The sequence below is a fragment of the Leucoraja erinacea genome, chromosome 2 (assembly GCF_028641065.1).
Source record: "Leucoraja erinacea ecotype New England chromosome 2, Leri_hhj_1, whole genome shotgun sequence".
Taxonomy (NCBI): domain Eukaryota; kingdom Metazoa; phylum Chordata; class Chondrichthyes; order Rajiformes; family Rajidae; genus Leucoraja; species Leucoraja erinaceus.
In genome coordinates, this window is record NC_073378.1 from 112454788 (window position 1) to 112473372 (window position 18585).

At 46.8% G+C, this 18585-nt stretch overlaps 1 protein-coding gene across 1 annotated transcript in view; it reads left to right on the forward strand.

The window, feature by feature from the left end:
* The window catches only part of LOC129714255 (sodium channel protein type 4 subunit alpha-like), a 297253-nt gene that overhangs the window by 266288 nt on the left and 12380 nt on the right, over nt 1–18585 (forward strand). The window contains 5 exon segments of the mRNA XM_055663806.1: nt 4175–4450; nt 11164–11217; nt 13839–13980; nt 15589–15689; nt 17572–17842. Of these exon segments, the coding sequence (XP_055519781.1) occupies nt 4175–4450; nt 11164–11217; nt 13839–13980; nt 15589–15689; nt 17572–17842 (844 nt within the window).

Sequence of the window (18585 nt, forward strand, 5' to 3'; positions counted from 1 at the left end):
CAGGGCACTGAATGCAGAAGTAGGAAGGTCGTGCTCCAACCTTACAAAGCCTTTGTCAGACCTGAGCTCAAGGACAATGTGCAGGTCTGGTCACCGTGCTTTAGGAAGGAGCAGACAGCACCGGAGAAGGTGCAAAGAAGATTCATCAGGACATTGCCTGGGGTGGAGCAGTTCAGATGTGACGAGAGACTGCGTCTGTTTTCCATGAATCAGAGGAGGTTCAGAGGGAGCATGATTGAGGTATATCAAAGTGGCCATTCGGTCCATCTAGTCTACTCTGCCATTCAATCATGGCTGATCTATTTATTCCTCTCAAAATATCCATTGAGTTTAGGCCTCCACACCGCCATCTGTGGCATCATTAGTATTACCACAGATTCACCACCCAAGGGCCACATGGCAGAGGGTCAACTTCTGAAGGGCATATGGAAAAAAGTTCGGTTTTAAAGGGTAGCTTGACCCCTTGTCCTGGACTTCATGGGACTATCTTCCTGCATCTAGCAACATTTTTTGTAAAAGAACCCATTGGGCAGCCATATCTGGATAGGAGAGGGTGTTTGGAGACTCATATGTTGAGGCCTGTACTATATGCGGGCAGGGATGGGGGTAACTCAGATGGGGCATCTTGGGGTTGGCATGGACGGGTTGGGCCGAAGGGCCTGTTTCTGTGCAGCATTAATCTATCTCTCTATGAATTCAAAAGCAACAAGTGTATGGACTGAGACACGATCCTGAAGTGCTTTGCAACCAAAAAAAAAGGAATAGCATAGTTTAAAATGAGACACAAAGTGCTGGAGTAACTCAGCAGGTCGGGCAGCATCCCTGGAGAACATGGATAGGTGACGTTTCGGGTCAGGACCCTCCCTCAAAACTAGTAATAATTCCATATTAATCCTAACCCAGGGCTGGAGATGATTTATAAAACCCTCTGCCTTACATGATACAGGCACTTTTATCTTCTTCCTCACTTCACGGATTCTCACATGTAAAATGGCAACTTACAGTAAATGCAGGTACAGTATAGTTGTCATCGTGGGTGACAATAAACGTGTCTGAATGCATTCTCCAAATACAAATCTGTGCATCTCAATAGCTCACTGACATGCACTCTGTTGATGTAAGCTAACTGATACGTAGTTCTAGAGCTGTGTGTGAGCGGGAGATGGCATCTGAGAATGACAGTGAGATGGAGTCGGTGGACTGGCATCTCAGGTCAGAACAGAAGACATCTGCTGGTTAAAACTGTGCTGTCTGATATCAGTAACGAGTGCATTATCTATGGCTACTAAGATCACACAGGATGGTCTCAACCCAAGACACACTGTGGGCATTAGGTAGTGGCATGCAGCTCCAGTGTGACTGTCTGTGGTACTGGTACCAGTGTCGGCATTTACATGGGGTGTGCACTGCCTGATGTTTTGTTCTTCCCCTCATGATAGACGTCCATTGACGTTATACTTACTGCAGATGGCATGCGAGAGTGCTCTCGGCATTGTGTGCCACGCACCATACTCTGGGCTTGTTGCAGTATTGACAAATCACCAAAGTCTTGTAACCCCTGCTGGTTTTGTTAGGAAGAGCACTCGTTAATCAGTCATTCCCCCATCCATAGCTGTCCTCCAGATGATGGTGGTTAGCCAGAGCAGTGCTTCCGATTCTAGTACTCAGCACAGTGCTATTGAGCAAAGCATTCCTGCATTTAGACCCAACAACCATGAAACCATGATATATTATTTCCACAAAAGTGCTGGAATAATTGATCTGATTTGGAAATATATCATAATATGGAAACAGAGAACTGCAGATGATGATTAATACACCAAGTGGACCCAAAGTGCTGGAGTGCCTCAGTGAGTCAGGCAGCGTCTCATGGAGAACATGGATAGAAGTGGCACAGTGGCGCAGAGCCCTTGGTTTGATCCTGACCACGGGTGCTGTCTGTACGGAGTTAGTACGTTCTCCCTGTGACCACGTGGGTTTTCTGTTTCGGGTGCTCTGGTTTCCTCCCACATTCCAAAGACGGCAGGTTTGTCGGCAGGTAGGTTTGTAGGTTCATTGGGTTTCTGTAAATTGTCCCCGGTGTGTAGGATAGAACTAGTGAATGGGTGATTGCTGTTCGGCATGGACTCGGTGGACCGAAGGGCCTGCTTTCACGTCGTATATCTCTAAACTAAACTAAAAGTGACATTTTGGGTCTTCAGTCTGAAAAAGGGTCCCGACCCGAAATGTCACCTATCCATGTTTTCCAGAGATGCTGCCTAACCCGCTGAGGCATGCCAGCACCTTGTGTATTAATCAGCATCTGCAGTTCTCTGTTTCCATATTATGATATATTTCCAAATCAGATAGTCTTCCCATTAGGGCCCAGATCATGTTGTAAGGTGGTCAAGATGCTGGGATGGGGTCCAACATGAAAGTGAATGCCCGGCCGATAGTCTCGGACCACTCTCGCAATCCATTTCTGCTCACCCACCTTTGTTCTATTTTACAAAGAGCCTCGATTCTATTTTACGAAGAATTCAATTCTTACAAACAGCGCCTCCGGCGAAGAATCGAGGAGGATGGATAATGGGTGCATGATCCCACTGCGGGAGTTTCTTTGCTGCATGCACTTTAGCCGCTGCCGGGCATGCAGAAAGCTACGTTTGCGCGCGAGTGTGCGGTACGGTTGTCCTCACTGACGCACCGCTCTGAAGACCCTGGTGTTCATTCCCCTGCTCTGTGTTACACTGTACCCCTCTGCAGTGGCCGCCGCCACCACCCCAATGGCACAAATTCAGCACCTTTTGTGCCCCAATTTACAGTCTCCACACAAAAAGCATCGTGAAGATGTGCTGGAAGGGATTTCCTTTGGAGGTTGTTTACAAGGATCTCACCACAGAAAGTTCCCGTGGAACCTACGATTGGCACCAAAGCAGCACCGAGGCACCAGTGCCAAGGTAGAACATGGCAGCACAGTGGCGCAGCTGGTAGAGCCTCTGCCTCACAGTGCCGGAGACATGGGTGCCATCCTGACCTTGGGTGCCGTCTGTGTGGGGTTTGCACGTTCTTCCTGTGACCACTTGAGTTTCCTCCTGGTGCTCTGGTTTCCTCCCATATTCCCAAAAATATTAATGTTTGTCGGCTAATCGGCCCTGTGGAAAATTGCCCCTGGCGCGTAGGGAGTGGATGCGAAAGTGAGATAACAGATCTAGTGAGGGAATGGATGTTAGTCGATTAGCATGGACTCGGTGGGTGGAAGGGCCAGGTTCCATGCTGTAAATCTTTCAACCAGTTCCATCAAAAGGGAAATAAACTGCACAACAATGGTCGTTTACTTCCCTTTGAGACTGGGAAAGCTGACAACTCCTGCTGAAGATCAAGAAAGACACGAAGTGCTGGAGTAACGCAGACAGCATCTCTGGGCATCATGGATAGGTGACGTTTAAGGTTAAGCGAAGGGTCCCAACCCGCGAAACGTCACCTATCCTTGTTCTCCAGAGATGCTGCATGACCTGTTGAGTTACTCCAGCAGTTAAACCAACATCTGCAGTTCCTTATGTCCTCAACCCCTTTTGAAGTACTGAACTCAAGCCCCTTGAGGTAATGGCTCCACGGTCTTTTAGACTTTAGAGATACAGCGCAGAGACAGGCCCTTCAGCCCACTGAGTCCGCGCTGACCACCGTTCACTGCGTACACTAGCACTCTCCCACGAATTACGGGCAATATACAATTTTTATCAAATTTAAATTAACCTACAAACCTGTACCCCATTGGAGTGTGGGAGGAAACCGAGGAAAACCCAAGGAAAACCCGCGCGTTCACAGGGAGAATGTACAAACTCCGTACATGCAGCACCCGTGGTCAGGTTCGAACCCGGTTCTCTGCCCCACCGCCCCCGTTTGGCCCTCTGGTCTGGCTTAGAATGGATTTGCCAGAAATAGTTGCTGAGATGGTGCAACTCTGCCACAGTGCCGCTATTACACAGCCAGCGTACAGTCTTGGCAAAATGCTGAGCTGTCTCGTTCTCTCCCCTTTTCTGTACAGTTCTGGAGGAGATAGCAACAAAAGACTTTAATGTGTTTCCCGGCCAGCTGACATTGGGGTACAGAGTAAGTGGAAGCAGAGCGTTGACTGGCGCCCGCGTTAGCCCACGACGGCTCTAATCCATTTCCACGTTGAATCCAAACCCAGGTGGTGGTCAACGCGCTGGTGGGCGCCATTCCGTCCATCATGAACGTTTTCTTCGTCTGCCTCATCTTCTGGCTCATTTTTAGCATCATGGGGGTCAACCTGTTTGCGGGCAAGTTCTACAAGTGCAAGAACACCACCAGCGGGGACATGTTCCCCATCGAGGATATCAACAACAGGAGCGAGTGCGAAGCCATGAACCGCTCGGACGTCATATGGCACAATGAGAAGGTCAACTTCGACAATGTTGGCTTGGGCTACCTCGCCTTGCTCCAAGTGGTAAGTGGCGGCATGGCACGGCAGGGGCGGCACGGTGACGTAGCGGTAGAATTGCTGCCTCACAGTGCCAGAGACCTGGGTTCAATCCTGACTAAGGGTGCTGTCTGTACGTAGTTTATACATTCTCCCAGTGACCACATGGGTTTTCTCCAAGTGCTCCAGTTTCCTCCCACATTGATAACAGTGATACCATTTATTTGTTGTCATTTGAACCTCATTGAGGTTCAAACGAAATTTGGTTTCTGCAGTCATACACACAAGAAAAAGAACCAAGACACAACACAATTTACACAAACATCCATCACAGTGAATCTCCTCCTTACTGTGATGGAAGGCAAAGTCATATCTCTCCCCTGCTCTCCTCATTCTCCTCCCGATGTCAGAGTCAAATATTCCATAGACGTACAGGTTTGTGGCTAATTAGCTTTGGTAAAGATTGTAAAAAAATTGTCCCTAGTGTGAGGATAGTGCTCATGCATGGACTCGGTGGGCCGAAGGGCCTGCTTCCGCACTGCATCGTTAAACTAAAGATCAGGAACCAGAGGACATTGGTTTAAGGTGAGGGGGGAAAAATTTGATAAGAATCTGAGGGGCAACTATTTTCACACAAAGGGTGGTGGGTGTATGGAATGAGCTGCTTGAGGAGGTAGTTGAGGCAGGTGCTATTGCAATGTTTAAAAAATATGGACAGGTGCATGGATAAAGCAGGTTTGGAGGGATATGTGCCAAATGCATGCCGGTGGGACTAGTGTCGATGGGGTATGTTGGTCGATGTGGGCAAGTTAGGCCAAAGAGTCTGTTTCTCTGCTGTGTGATTCTATGACTATCTGCGAAAGAAATTATAGCCTGAAACTGTCCAATTGTCCAAATGTTTCATTAACTTTCAGCGAAGCAAATCTCCCACTCTTCCCAACCAGACCCATCAACTGAACTGAAGTTGACTAACACAGCTAAAATCAAGGCCGTTAGAATGTGTAACTCTTCCTCTAAACACTGAGTGTTGACCTAACACTGCTTAGTTTCGTTTAGTGATACAGCACGGAAACAGGCCCTTCGGCCCACCAACGCCGACCAGCGATCAACCATTCATACTATGTTTCCCACTTTTAGAGAGAGACAGAGCGATACAGCATGGAAACAGGCCCTTTGGCCCACCGTGTCCACACCAACCATCGATCACCCGTTCACACTAGTTCCATGTTATCCCACTTTCACATCCTTTGTGGCACCAATTTCTCATCCTCTCGTTACACACTAGGGGCTCTGTACCCCAAGCCAATTAACCTACAAACCCGCACGCCTTTTGGATGTGGGAGGAAACCAGAGCACCCGGAGAAAACCCACACAGTCATGGGGGAAACATGCAAACTACGCACAGACAGCAGCCAGGATCAGGATGGAGCCCGTGTTTCTGGCACTGAGGTAGTGGCTCTACCCACAGCGCTACTGTGCCGCCCCATTCCCTGCGAGGCTTTAACCTGTATGTGCCATTTACACGCTCCCTCTTCCCATCATGCCAATGAGTTATCGGTGGAACATTCCTCCAAAATCTCCCTCTCCGCAGCATCCATTTGCTCCTGGATTTGATTCATTCCCCTTTGTGTGTCTCCTAGCAACCGGACTTTCGGCTACACACCAGCTCCCCTGTTCCAATCTAACAAGGCATGGAATCACAGCGTTCAATTTGCATTTGAAACGCTCAGTCTCCCCAATGCAAAGGCGATCTAAATTTAACACCATTGAATGGAGGACAAGCTGGGATGGCTCAATCTGATAGGGCTGCCTTTTGTAGTACTCACAAGCACCTTTGTTTGGAAACAGTACAGTTTTCAAATGGACAGCACAGCGACGCAGCGGTAGAATTGCTGCCTTACAGAGCCAGAGATCCGGGTTCGATCCTGACTACGGGTGCTATCCATGTGGAGTTTGTACGTTCTCCGGGTGCTCCGGTTTCCTCCCAACGATTTTGTAGGTTAATTGGGTTCAGTAAATTGTCCCTAGTGTGTAGGATAGAACTAATGCCCAAGGGCCTGTTTCCATGCTGTATCTAAAAACTAAAAAACTAGAACTAAAACCTAAATGGACTTCAATGTCTTTGAACGATTTTCTGTTATATATTACGCTCTGCAAACCTGCTTTACTCCAAATCATCCAATACTAATCCTGCCACTCATTGCCCTATGTCGGATGACTTATACGCTTCATTGTGAGCCATTATAAGTTCATGGTGAGAGGGGAAAGATTTAATAGGAAATGGAAGGACAACTTTTTCACTGGGTGGGCATTTGGAGCGAGCAGCCAGACAAGGCAATTGAGAACATTTAAAAGACATTGGGACAGATACATGGTTAATGAAAGGTTTAGAGGGATATGGGCCAAACGTGGACTGGTGGGACTCCGACTATATAAGAAAGGGTTTATTAATAACCTTGTTGTAAAGGGGCATTAAAGGAAGAGTTCCTCACAATATGATAACATTCGAAACCAGTTATTTAAGTCAGGAATGATAGCATGTTCGTTTATACCAATGATAGATAGAGTGCTTGAGAGAGGCGAGTGCTGAGTCTGAAGAAGGGTCCCGACCCAAAACATCTCCTATCCATGTCCTCCAGAGATGCTGCCTGACCCAGCCGAGTTACTCCAGCACTTTGTGTCTATATTTGGTATTAACCAGCATCTGCAGTTCCTTGTTTCTACATGATAGAATGATGCCTGCAGTATTAGCTATATTTTGGATTGTTTTCTCTGGAACATCTGAGTCTGAGGAGAGACTTGATAGAAGTTTGTCTAATTATGAATAGGGTAGAACATCCCCAGGGTGGAAATGCCAAAGGCTAGAGGGCATAGCTTTAAGATCGCAGAGGGGCAAAGTTTAAAGGAGATGTGTGGAGCAGGTTATTTTACACACAGAGAGGAGGGAGCCTGGAACACACTGTAAGGGCTGGTGGTGGAAACAGATATAATAGTAGTGTTTAATGGGCTTTCAGACAGGCACATGGATGCACATGGAATGGAAGGATAGGGATCACGAGCAGGCAGAGGAGATTAACTTGGCATCATGTTTTGTGGGCTGAAGGGCCTGTTCTATGTTCTTATCAATGCAGACTTTGACATCGACTCCATCTACACTTCACGACACCTCAGAAAAGCAGCCAACTTAATCAAAGACTTGTCCAACCCCAGTCATTCCTTCTTCTCCCTCCCCCTATGGCAGAAGGTATAGAAGCTTGAAAGCACACCATCAGACTCAGGAACAGCTTCTTCCCCTCTGTTATCAGGTTTCTGAACGGTCCTTCATAGGCTTGGACACGGTCCGATTCACCTCTACCCCATTGCAGATATTGGACTTTGTCTCTGAAACTGAGGCACTACAATGCTGAGAACTATATTCTGCACTCTGTATCTTCCCCTTTGCTCTACCTATTGTACTGCAGTTTGACTTGATTGTATAAATGTATGATATATCTGATCTGTTCGTTATTAAAGCACTTAATACAAAGCATTTCACTGTACCTCAGTACAGGTGACAATAATGAACCTGAATCTAAAATGTTACGAGGGTAGATTTGGCTGTAGTTGATTGTCATGATGGGGAAGAGGAAAGAGTGTGTCTGATGTTTTGAATGGACTTGGGGATCAGAAGTTTCCATAACTACACAGGGAGCTATGGGGGTGTGGAGTGAGGTTAAAATTGAGGGAGTCACTGTACATTTGATGCCATTCTCTAACTCAAGTGAAGAAAGGGCAGCACAGTGGCACAGCAGTAGAATTGCTGCCTTACAACACCAGTGATCCAAATTCAATCCTGACTATGGAGGCTGTCAGTACGGAGGTTGTACATTTTCCTTATGACCGTGTGGGATTTCTCCGGGTGCTCTGGTTTCCTCCCACACTCCAAAAATGTACAGGTTTGAGGGTTAATTGGCTTTGGTAAAAATTGTAAATTGTTCCATGTGTTTGATAGTGCTAGTGTACAGGGTGATCGCTGGTGGGTGCGGACTCGAACGGCTGAAGGACCTGTTTCTGCGCTGTATCTCTAAACTAAAATGCTGGTGTTTTGTTCATGAAGATTAATATGCTGTTATAACTGTAAAATAAGGAGTGGAGGGGTAAGAAGTCAGCACCTAGATCTGCTGTTCATGGTATTTAATTTGAATTGAAAATACATTGACGTGACCTTTCAAGGATACTGTGATATTATTAATCTATAATATCACAGAAACACGACCTTATTCTGATCCCTGGGAGTTAAACTGAATAAGTAAAATATGGGACATTTTAACATTTCTATCATGTCATACCTGCTCACCCTTTGTGACTCCCTCAGTTAGAATTATGGAAATATTAGCTTGGAATAAAGCATGGTCAAACTGTTCAGTTGCTGCATTATTAATATTACCAAGCAATATTAATGGGCGGCACAGTTGCTGCTTGACAGCGCCAGAGAACTGGGTTCGATTCTGACTATGTGCTGTCTGTGTGGAGTTTGCACATTCTCTCTGTGACTGCGTGAATTTTCTCCAGGTCCTCCGGTTTCCCCCCACATTCCAAAGACATGTAGATTCGTAGTTTAATTGGCTTCTGATAATATTGTGTAGGAAAGGAAAATGGGATAACATAGAGCCGGTACCCGGTGGGCCAACGGGCCTGTTTGCATGCCGTATCTCTAAATTAAACTCTCTCTAAACTAAAACACAAAGTGATGGAGGAACTCAACGGGCCAGGCAGCATCTGCGGAAGGAAATGGACAGGTGACGTTTCTGTCCGGGACCCTTTCTCAGAGCCCACCAGAAACATCAGCTGTCCATTCCCTCCACAGATGCTGCCTGACCCGTTGAGTTTCTCCAGCATTTTGTGTTTTGCTGAAGATTCCAACATCTGCAGTTCCTTGCGTCTCAGGATGACAAAGCCCAACAGCAGCCATGAATGGTCTAACTTTGATATGAAGGTTATGCCACTTTCTTGTCGACCACTCCACCAGAGGGAAGAGTTCCCTCTAGCTGACCGAGGGCCCAGGGGAATGTGGTGAAGTGAGTGGACTATCTTGGTGTTACTTGTTACTTGGATGTTTGAGCATGGCGTTGTGATTTCAAATACTGCCATGGTTAGTTCGAATACGGGGAGTGGCACAATGAATAGACATTTGGACAGGTGGGATTTACTGTTTGCACGCCTCGTTGTCACCTTCCCCTCAGCCATCAATGAGGCAGTGTACATTTCCTTGATCATCTTCTGCTTTGATCTGTCCTTTCCACACCTTACATTCTCTTTGTACCCTTCCATATCTCCAGTTTCCCTCCACCCTGCCCCCCTCCGACTCTGTCTGAAGATGGATCTCAGCCCGAAACGCCACCCATTACTTTCTCTCCAGAGATGCTGCCTGTTCCGCTGAGTTACGCAAACATTTTGGGTCTATCTTTGCTGTACACCAGCATCTGCAGTTCCTTCCTACACATTTGGACAGGTGGGGCTAGCTTAGATGGCGCACCTTGGTCAGCATCGATGTGTTGGGTTGAAGGGCCGGTTTCCGTGCAGTGGGACTCGATGACCTCAGACCATCCTAAAGAGTACACTCTTCAATGGAGGTCTTTTGGACAACGTGATCAAGTAAGAGAAATGTCTCACAATATAGAGGTTTATAACATTATGAGAGACACAAATAGGGTTGGTAGATGATGCCTGGGTTAAGGGGTATTAGCTACATAGACAGGTTGGACAGACTTGGATTGTTTTTTCTGGAACTTTGGAAGATGCCAGGTTCCCTGATAGAAATATATAAAATTGAATTTTCAAAGGTTCAAAAAGGTTCAAAGGTATTTTATTGTCACGTGTACCAATCCAGGTGCAGAGACACTTGATTTACCATATAGTCACACTAGAAAAAGCAACAAGCCACACGACTACATAAACATCCACCACAGTGGATTCCCCACATTCCTCACTGTGTCTAATTCCTCCTCAAGTCTAATCTTCTTCCTCTTTATCATCTTGTGTATTGGGGTACAGTGAAAAGCTTTGTTGCGTGCTAACCAGCTAGTGAAAATACTATACAAGATTACAATTGAGCTGTCCACAGTGTACAGATATGTGATAAAGGGAATGATGTTTAGTGTAGGATAAAGTCCAGTAAGGTCTGTTTAAAAATAGTCCAAGGATCGCCAAGGAGGTAGATAGTAGCTTGGGACCACTCTCTAGTTGGTGAGAGGATGGTTCAGTTGCCTGATAACAGCTGGGAAGAAACTATCCCTGAATCGGGAGGTGTGCGTTTTCACACTTGTGTACTACTTGCCTGATGGGAGTGTGGATAAGCGGGAGTGCCCCAGTGAGACTAGTCCTGAAGTGTAGATGGAGGCAATGGAAGGGAGGTCGGTTTGTGTGATGGTCTGGGAGTGGGTTTTCTCCAGGTGCTCTGTTTTTTCCCCACAAGGTAGGTAGGTGAATTGGCTCCAGAAAACAAATTGTAAGTTGTCCCTGGAGTGTAGGGTAGTGCTAGTTTACATGGTAATCGCTGGTTGGCACGAACTCAGTAGGACGAAGGCCATGTTCTCATGCCGTATCTCAATAAACTCTCTTGAATCATGAATCTTGAATCTACATACAGTCTATACATAACTGGTCCAATGACTTAACCATATTACCGCTTAATGATGTCTTACTATGATTAAGGAGTGGAGAGTACGTGTCGCTTTATTTATTTTCTCCTCTCTTTCCAGGCAACCTTCAAAGGCTGGATGAGCATTATGTACGCTGCGGTAGACTCAAGAAATGTAAGAATTCCTCGTTGCCTTGTTGTGATCCAGCATCCAAGCAGATCAGAGATCATTTGCCCAACCGTCTGCCATTCAAATCTTCCTCGCCTGTCGGAACAAGGAACTGCAGATGCTGCTTTACAAGAAAAAGAGACACAAAGTGCTGGAGTAACTCAAAGGGTCAGGCAGCATCTGTGGAGAATATGGACAGGTTACATTTTGGGTCGGGACCTTTCTCCAGGCCAACGTCAAAGCTGTCTGACCCGTCAAAAGAAGGGTTTTGATCCAAAACGTCACCTATCCATGTCCTCCGCAGATGCTGTCTGACTCTTTGAGTTATTCCAGCCTCTTTTTCTTGAAAACTAGCATCTGCAGTTCTTGGAAGGTCTAGGAAGGATGCTGGTTTACACTGAAGATAGGCACAAGATGCTGGACTAACTCAGCGGGTCAGGCAGCATCTCTGGAGAACATGGATAGGTGACGTTTTTGGTCAAGACCCTTCTTTAATCAGGGTTCTTCTGCAGTTCCTTGTTTCTCCACCTATGACCAGCCAGGCGCTCCCCCCCCCCCCATATACCTTTCTCCCCCCTACTATAAATCACTTTAAAAAGGGATCTCAACCGAAAATGTCACCTGTCCTTGTCATCAGAGATGCTGCTTGAGCCACAGAGTTACTCCAGCGCTCTGTGTCCTTTTTTGTAAACCGGCACCTGCTGTTCCCTGTGTGGACCGAGTACACTTGCTGTCTGAGGGAGGGGGTGGTGTTCGGGCAGGAGCTTTCATGCAGACATGCTAAGGGAGCAGCTATTCTTTCGGACAAAATGGGGGACGCTGGTATCTGAAATAGTAGCAGCAACTCAGCCAGTCGAACGGCATCTGTGAAGGAGAATTAAGACAATGCGTCAGGTCAGCGACCCTTCCTCAGACTTAGCTCAGAATTTGTAACAAACAATATGGATTATCTCACGCACCGGTAGAGTTGCTGCCTTAAATTTAGAAATTTAGAAGATTGAGGGGGGGGGATCTTATAGAAACTTACAAAATTCTTAAGGGGTTGGACAGGCTAGATGCAGGAAGATTGTTCCTGATGTTGGGGAAGTCCAGGACAAGGGGTCACAGTTTAAGGATAAGGGGGAAATCTTTTAGGACCGAGATGAGGAAAACATTTTTCACACACAGAGAGTGGTGAATCTCTGGAATTCTCTGCCACAGAAGGTAGTTGAGGCCAGTTCATTGGCTACATTTAAGAGGGAGTTAGATGTGGCCCTTGTGGCTGAAGGGATCAGGGGGTATGGAGAGAAGGCAGGTACAGGATACTGAGTTGGATGATCAGCCATGATCATATTGAATGGCGGTGCAGGCTGGAAGGGCCGAATGGCCTACTCATGCACCTATTTTCTATGTTTCTATGTTACAGCGCCAGAGACCCGGGTTCGATCCTGTCCACGGTTACTATCTGTGCGGAATGTGTACATTCTCCCTGTGACAGCGTGGGTTTTCTACCGGTGCCCCGTTTTCCTCCTACATGCCAAAAACATATAATTTTGTAGGTTGATTGGCATTGGTAAATTTGTAAATTGTCCCTAGTGTGTAGGATAGTGCTAGTGTATGGGGTGATCACTGGCCAGCACGGATTCACTGGGCCAAAGGGCCTGTTTCTGTGCTGTACCTAAAATCAAAGGTTGTGAGTCACTTTCCTGCTCCACCGATGCTGCCTGACGTGCTGAGATTCCTCCAACATTTCTGTTTTTCTTTCTGAGCAAGGGTGGTTTATTTTTGCAGTCGTTTTCAAGATCTGTGTAGTGCTGGGGACACCAGCATTTATCGCACATCCCTGAATGCCCCAGGGAAGGTGGTTGTGAGGCATTTCTTGCACCACACTTCTGGTTAACAGCATTCCATGCTACTGAACATAAGGACACAGAAGCTCTCTCTCCCCACTCTCTCCCCCTTCTCCCCCTCTCCCCCCTCTCTCTCTGCCTGTCTCCCTCTCCCTCCCTCTCTCTCCCCCATTCTTCCCCCCTCTCTCCCCCCACTCTCTCCCCCTTCTCTCCCCCCCCCTCTCTCCGCCTGTCTCCCTCTCCCCCTCTCTCTCTCCCCCATTCTCCCCCCCTCTCTCTCCCCCAATCTCTCCCCCCTCTCTCCCCCACTCTCTCCCCCCCTCTCTCCCGCCTGTCTCCCTCCCCCATCTCCACCCTCTCTCCCCCATCTCTCCCACATCTCTCCGCCTCCTCTCTCTCTCCCCCCATTCTCCCCACCCTCTCTCTCCCCCAATCTCTCCACTCTCTCTCCGCCTGTCCCCCCCTCTCTCTCCTCCTCCTCTCCACATTCTCCCCCCTCTCTCTCTCTCTCTCCCTTCTCTTTCTCCCCCTCCCTTGCTCTCCACCCCCCCTCTCTCCCATCTTCTCTATCCCCTCTTTCCTCACCACTCTCACCCCCTCTCTCTGCCCCATTCTCACTCCCCTCTCCCTCTGCCCCTTCACTTTCCCCTCCTCTCTCTCTCTCCCTCTCTCTCCTCTCCCCCCCTCTCTCCCCCTCTCTCTCCCCTCTCCCCCTCCCTCCCCCCCCCCCTCTCCTCCCCCACCCACACACCCTCCTCTCTCTCTCCCTCATGTCTCACTTTGCCCTTCCCTTTGCAGATCGGTGAACAGCCTGAATATGAGATCAACACCTACATGTACGTCTACTTTGTGATATTCATCATATTTGGATCGTTTTTCACCCTGAACCTCTTCATCGGTGTCATCATTGATAACTTTAACCAGCAGAAGAAAAAGATAAGTACCAAACTCCTCCGTCAAAGTCCAGCTGTATGTTTTACAGGCCCTTCAGCCCAACTTGCCCACACCGGCCAACATGTCCCATCTGCACTAGTCCCACATGCCTACATTTGGCCCATATCCCTCCAAACCTGTCCTATCTATGAACCTATCTAATTGTTTCTTAAACATTTCAATAGTCCCTGCCTCAACTACCTCCTCTGGCAGCTTGTTCCATACACCCACCATCCTTTGTGTGAAAAAGTTACCCCCTCAGATTCCTATTAAATCTTTCCACCTTAAACCCACGTCCCCTGGATCTCGATTCCCCTACTCTGGGCAAGAGACTCTGTGCGTCTACCCGATCTCTTCCTCTCATGATTTTATACACCTCTGTAAGATCACCCCTCATCCTCCTGTGTGCCAAGGATTAGAGTCCCAACCTGCTCAACCTTTCCCGATAGTTCATCCTGGCAACATACTCGTAAATCTTCTCTGTAACCTATTCTGCTTGACAACATCTTTCCTGCAACATGGTGCCCAAAACTGAACACAATACTCTAAATGCAGCCTCACCAATGTCTTATACAACCACACCATGACCTCCCAACTTCTATACTCAATACTCTGACTGATGAAGGCCAAAATGCCAAAATACCTTTTGACCACCTTATCTACCTGTGACACCACCTTTAAGGGACAATGTACACGCTCTCCTCGATCCCTCTCCTACAACACTCCCCAGAGCCCTACCATTCACTATGTAGGTCCTGCCCATGTTAAACTTTCCAAAATGTAACACATCACATTTTTCTGTATTAAATTCCATCAACCATTCCTCAGCCTACCTGGCCAATTGATCAAGATCCTGCTGCAAGTTTTGACATTCATCTTCACCATCTGCAAAATGACCCCCTTTTGTATCATCTGCAAATTTGCTAATCTTGCCGTGTATGTTCTCTTCCAAATTATTGATATCGATGACAAACAGTAATGTGCCCAGCTACGAACCCTGAGGCACACCACTAGTCACAGGCCTCCAACCTGAGAACAACCTTCCACCACCACCCTCTGTTTCCTGCCATGAAGCCAATTTTCTATTGATTTAGTTATCTCTCCTTGGATCCCATGCGATCCAACCTTCCAGAGCTGTCAAATGCTTTTGCTGAAGTTGGTATATACAACATCTACAACTCTTCCCTCATCTACCTTTTTGGTCATATCTTCAAAAAACTCAATCAGATTCTTGAGACACGACCTCCCACGTACATAACCATGCTGATTCTCCCTAATTAGAACTTGTCCATCCAAGTGCATGGATATCCTATCATTCAGAATACTCTCTCGTAACTTTCCGACCACAGACGTTAAGCTCACTGGCCTATAGTTCCCAGCAGTTCCCCTGCATCCCTTCTTGAATAGAGGCACAACATTTGAATGCCTAAAGTAAAGTATCTGTCTCCCTCATCACCCCTGGTAGTATGTTCCAGACACCCCCCACCCTCTGTGTAAAACAATCGTCCCGCACATCTGCTTTAAACTGTAAACAGTTTAACGGTTGAATTCCAGGAATAAGCCAATATTGACTTTTGTGAAAAATAACAGTATCCTCTTTTCCCTCTCCACTTAGGTGGTCAGGACATCTTCATGACAGAGGAACAGAAGAAATACTACAATGCAATGAAGAAACTTGGCTCGAAGAAGCCACAGAAACCTATCCCAAGGCCTTTGGTAAGAGCCCTGATAGTAAAGTATTACCAGCTGTCAAATCCGTCAAGAAACTACGAGTATTTCCGATTGTTTCTGACATTCACAAACATGCAGAAATATATTTTAATAATTTTACAAATGGATCCGCTGCTGAAAGAAATGACACAACGTGCTGGAATAACTCAGCAGGTCAAAACATTCTCCCTGGAGCGTGATAGGTGGATACACTTTTGGATCAGGAGCCTTGAGTCTGAAGCATGGTCCTGACCCACACCATTGCCTGCCCGTGCTCTCCACAGATGCTTCCTGACCCGTTGAGTTACCCAGACACATTGTGTCCTTCGTATTCCAGTATCTGCAGTTCATTGCGTCCAATGCAAAATTAATGTTGTTAAAAGACAAAAAGATTACATTTTCTTAAAAGATTATTTAAAATGCTGAAAAGTACTTGAAATAATTAAATATGTTTAAGTTCATTTAAATTGTCACAATAAATTAAAAATCATAAATTACCCTAAATGTAATGTTGTTCACTGTGAGTCATGAGAAGTGATCGCAGAGAAAGGCACATCCTTTTTCTCAAGAACCCGAGACGTCACCCATCCTTTATCTTCAGAATTATGGGCAGCAGGAAGTCCCCCAATGAACTCATTGAGGAGCCCAAAGTCCAAGTGTGAGCGGTGGGTGAAGGAGCAAGTCCATCAGCTCTTCTGCGTTCACAAGAGCAGCTGCTAAAAGCCCATCTGCCCAAGAAAGTTGCTTCCAGCTATCTTGAGATGGACAGTAAATGATGTTTGATTCAGAGATGCAGCATGAATGCAGTCCCTTCTGCCCACTGAGTCCATGCTGACCATTGTTCACTGCTTTGCATTAGGTCTATGTTATCCCACTGGTTAAAAGAGTACTGGTTAAAAGAGGGAAGCGCAGTGGTGTAGCTGGTAGAGCCTCTGCCTCACAGCACCAGAGACATACCTGTATGTTTGATCTTGACCTCGGTGCAGAGTTTGCACCTCCTCCCTGTAACTGCGTGGACTTCCTACGGGTGCTCCGGTTGCCTCCCACATCTGAAAGATGCTCAGGTTTGTAGGTTAATCAGCCTCTGTAAGATTGCCCTTAGTAGGTTGTAGAAGAGAAAGTGGGATAACAAAGAACTAGTGTGAGTGGGTGATTGATGGGCTGGCGTGGACTCGGTGGGCCGAAGGGCCTGATGGCATTCTGTACCTTTCAATCAATTAATCCAAAGTAATTTGTTGGCAGCAGAGGCTTTGGGAAGTTCTGGGATTATGAAATGAACTTCAGGTATGTGGGTTTATCCTTTTATTTTTTTTCCTTGATTAAAGTCATCCAGTACAGAAGCAGGCCCTTTACCCAAACTTGGCCATGTTTCCCTGCTGTAACACAAGAGTGTTCCTCTCCAGGAGTGTTCCTCTCCAGGATTCCAACTTGGAATGTGCAGGGAGGAATTGCAGATGCTGGTTTACACCAAAGACAGACACAAAATGCTGGAGTAACGCAGAGGGTCAGGCAGCATCTCTGGAGAAAAGGAATAGGTGACGTTCCCGGTCGAGATCCTTCATCAGACTGGGTTCTTCTGTAGCTCCTTGTTTCTCCACCCATGACTTAGCAATGTTACAAAATTTTGAGATTTTAAAAATCAAGTCTGCAATTTATCCCATCAGATAAAGCATAACACCAAGTTTAATTTGACACCAAATTCACTTTCATATCCCAAGTATTAAAAAGTTTAAGAGGATTTTCCAACTTGAAACGTTGCCTATCCATGCTCCCTAGAGATTTTGCAATGGCTTACAAAAAACTACAGCACTTTGGATGTCTATCTTCCCACTTGGACTTGCTCCTAGAATTAAGCCATCATGAATTGTCTCTCCTTCCCGCTTTCCAGAATAGATTCCAGGGAGTCATCTTCGACTTGGTCACGAAGCAAGCCTTTGACATCATCATCATGATCTTGATCTGCCTCAACATGGTGACGATGATGGTGGAGACAGACAACATGGACTCTAACATGGAGAGGATCCTCTTCATCATCAACACCACCTTCATTGTGCTCTTCACCACCGAGTGCACGCTAAAGATCATCGCCCTCAGGCAGTACTTCTTCACCGTTGGGTGGAACATCTTCGACTTCGTGGTGGTGATCCTCTCCATTATCGGTGGGTATGATCGCAGACCTCCTGACATAGAAACATAGAAAATAGGTGCAGGAGCAGGCCATTCGGCCCATCGAGCCAGCACCGCCATTTAATATGGTCATGGCTGATCATCCAAAATCAGTACCCAGCTCCTGCTTTCTACCCATACCCCTTGATTCCGTTGGCCCTAAGAGCTAAATCTAACTCCCTCTTGAATACATCCAGTGAATTGGCCACCACTGCCTTCTGCAGCAGAGAATTCCACAGATTCACAACTCTCTGGGTGAAAAGGTTTTTCCTCACCTCAGTCCTAAATGGCCTACCCCTTATTCTTAAGGAGGGGTAGGCCAGCTAACTCACCGCTCCTCCCAGCTGCAGACGGAGACCAACGTGCCCACATGACAGGGTGGCATAGCGGCGCAGCAGGTAGAACCGCAGTCTCACAGCGCCAGAGACCCTGGTTCGCTATCCTGACCTTTATGCTACCTGTGTTTGGATTTTGTACGCCCTCCCTATGAAAAATAAGGGGCTACCTTTAGGTGCTTGCTTTATAAAACCCTTGTCCCAAAGATTGCGGAGTGAATTGTATGTTATTTGGTTAAAATTATTATAACTGGTTAAAAGGCCTAGCAAACTGGTAATAGCTTTGCCACACAGCACCAGCACGATTTGTTCGATTTGTACAGGCCTCTGTGCGGAGCTTGCACGTTCTCCATGTCACTGCCTGTGCTCCGGTTTCCTCCCACATCCCAGAGACATGCAGG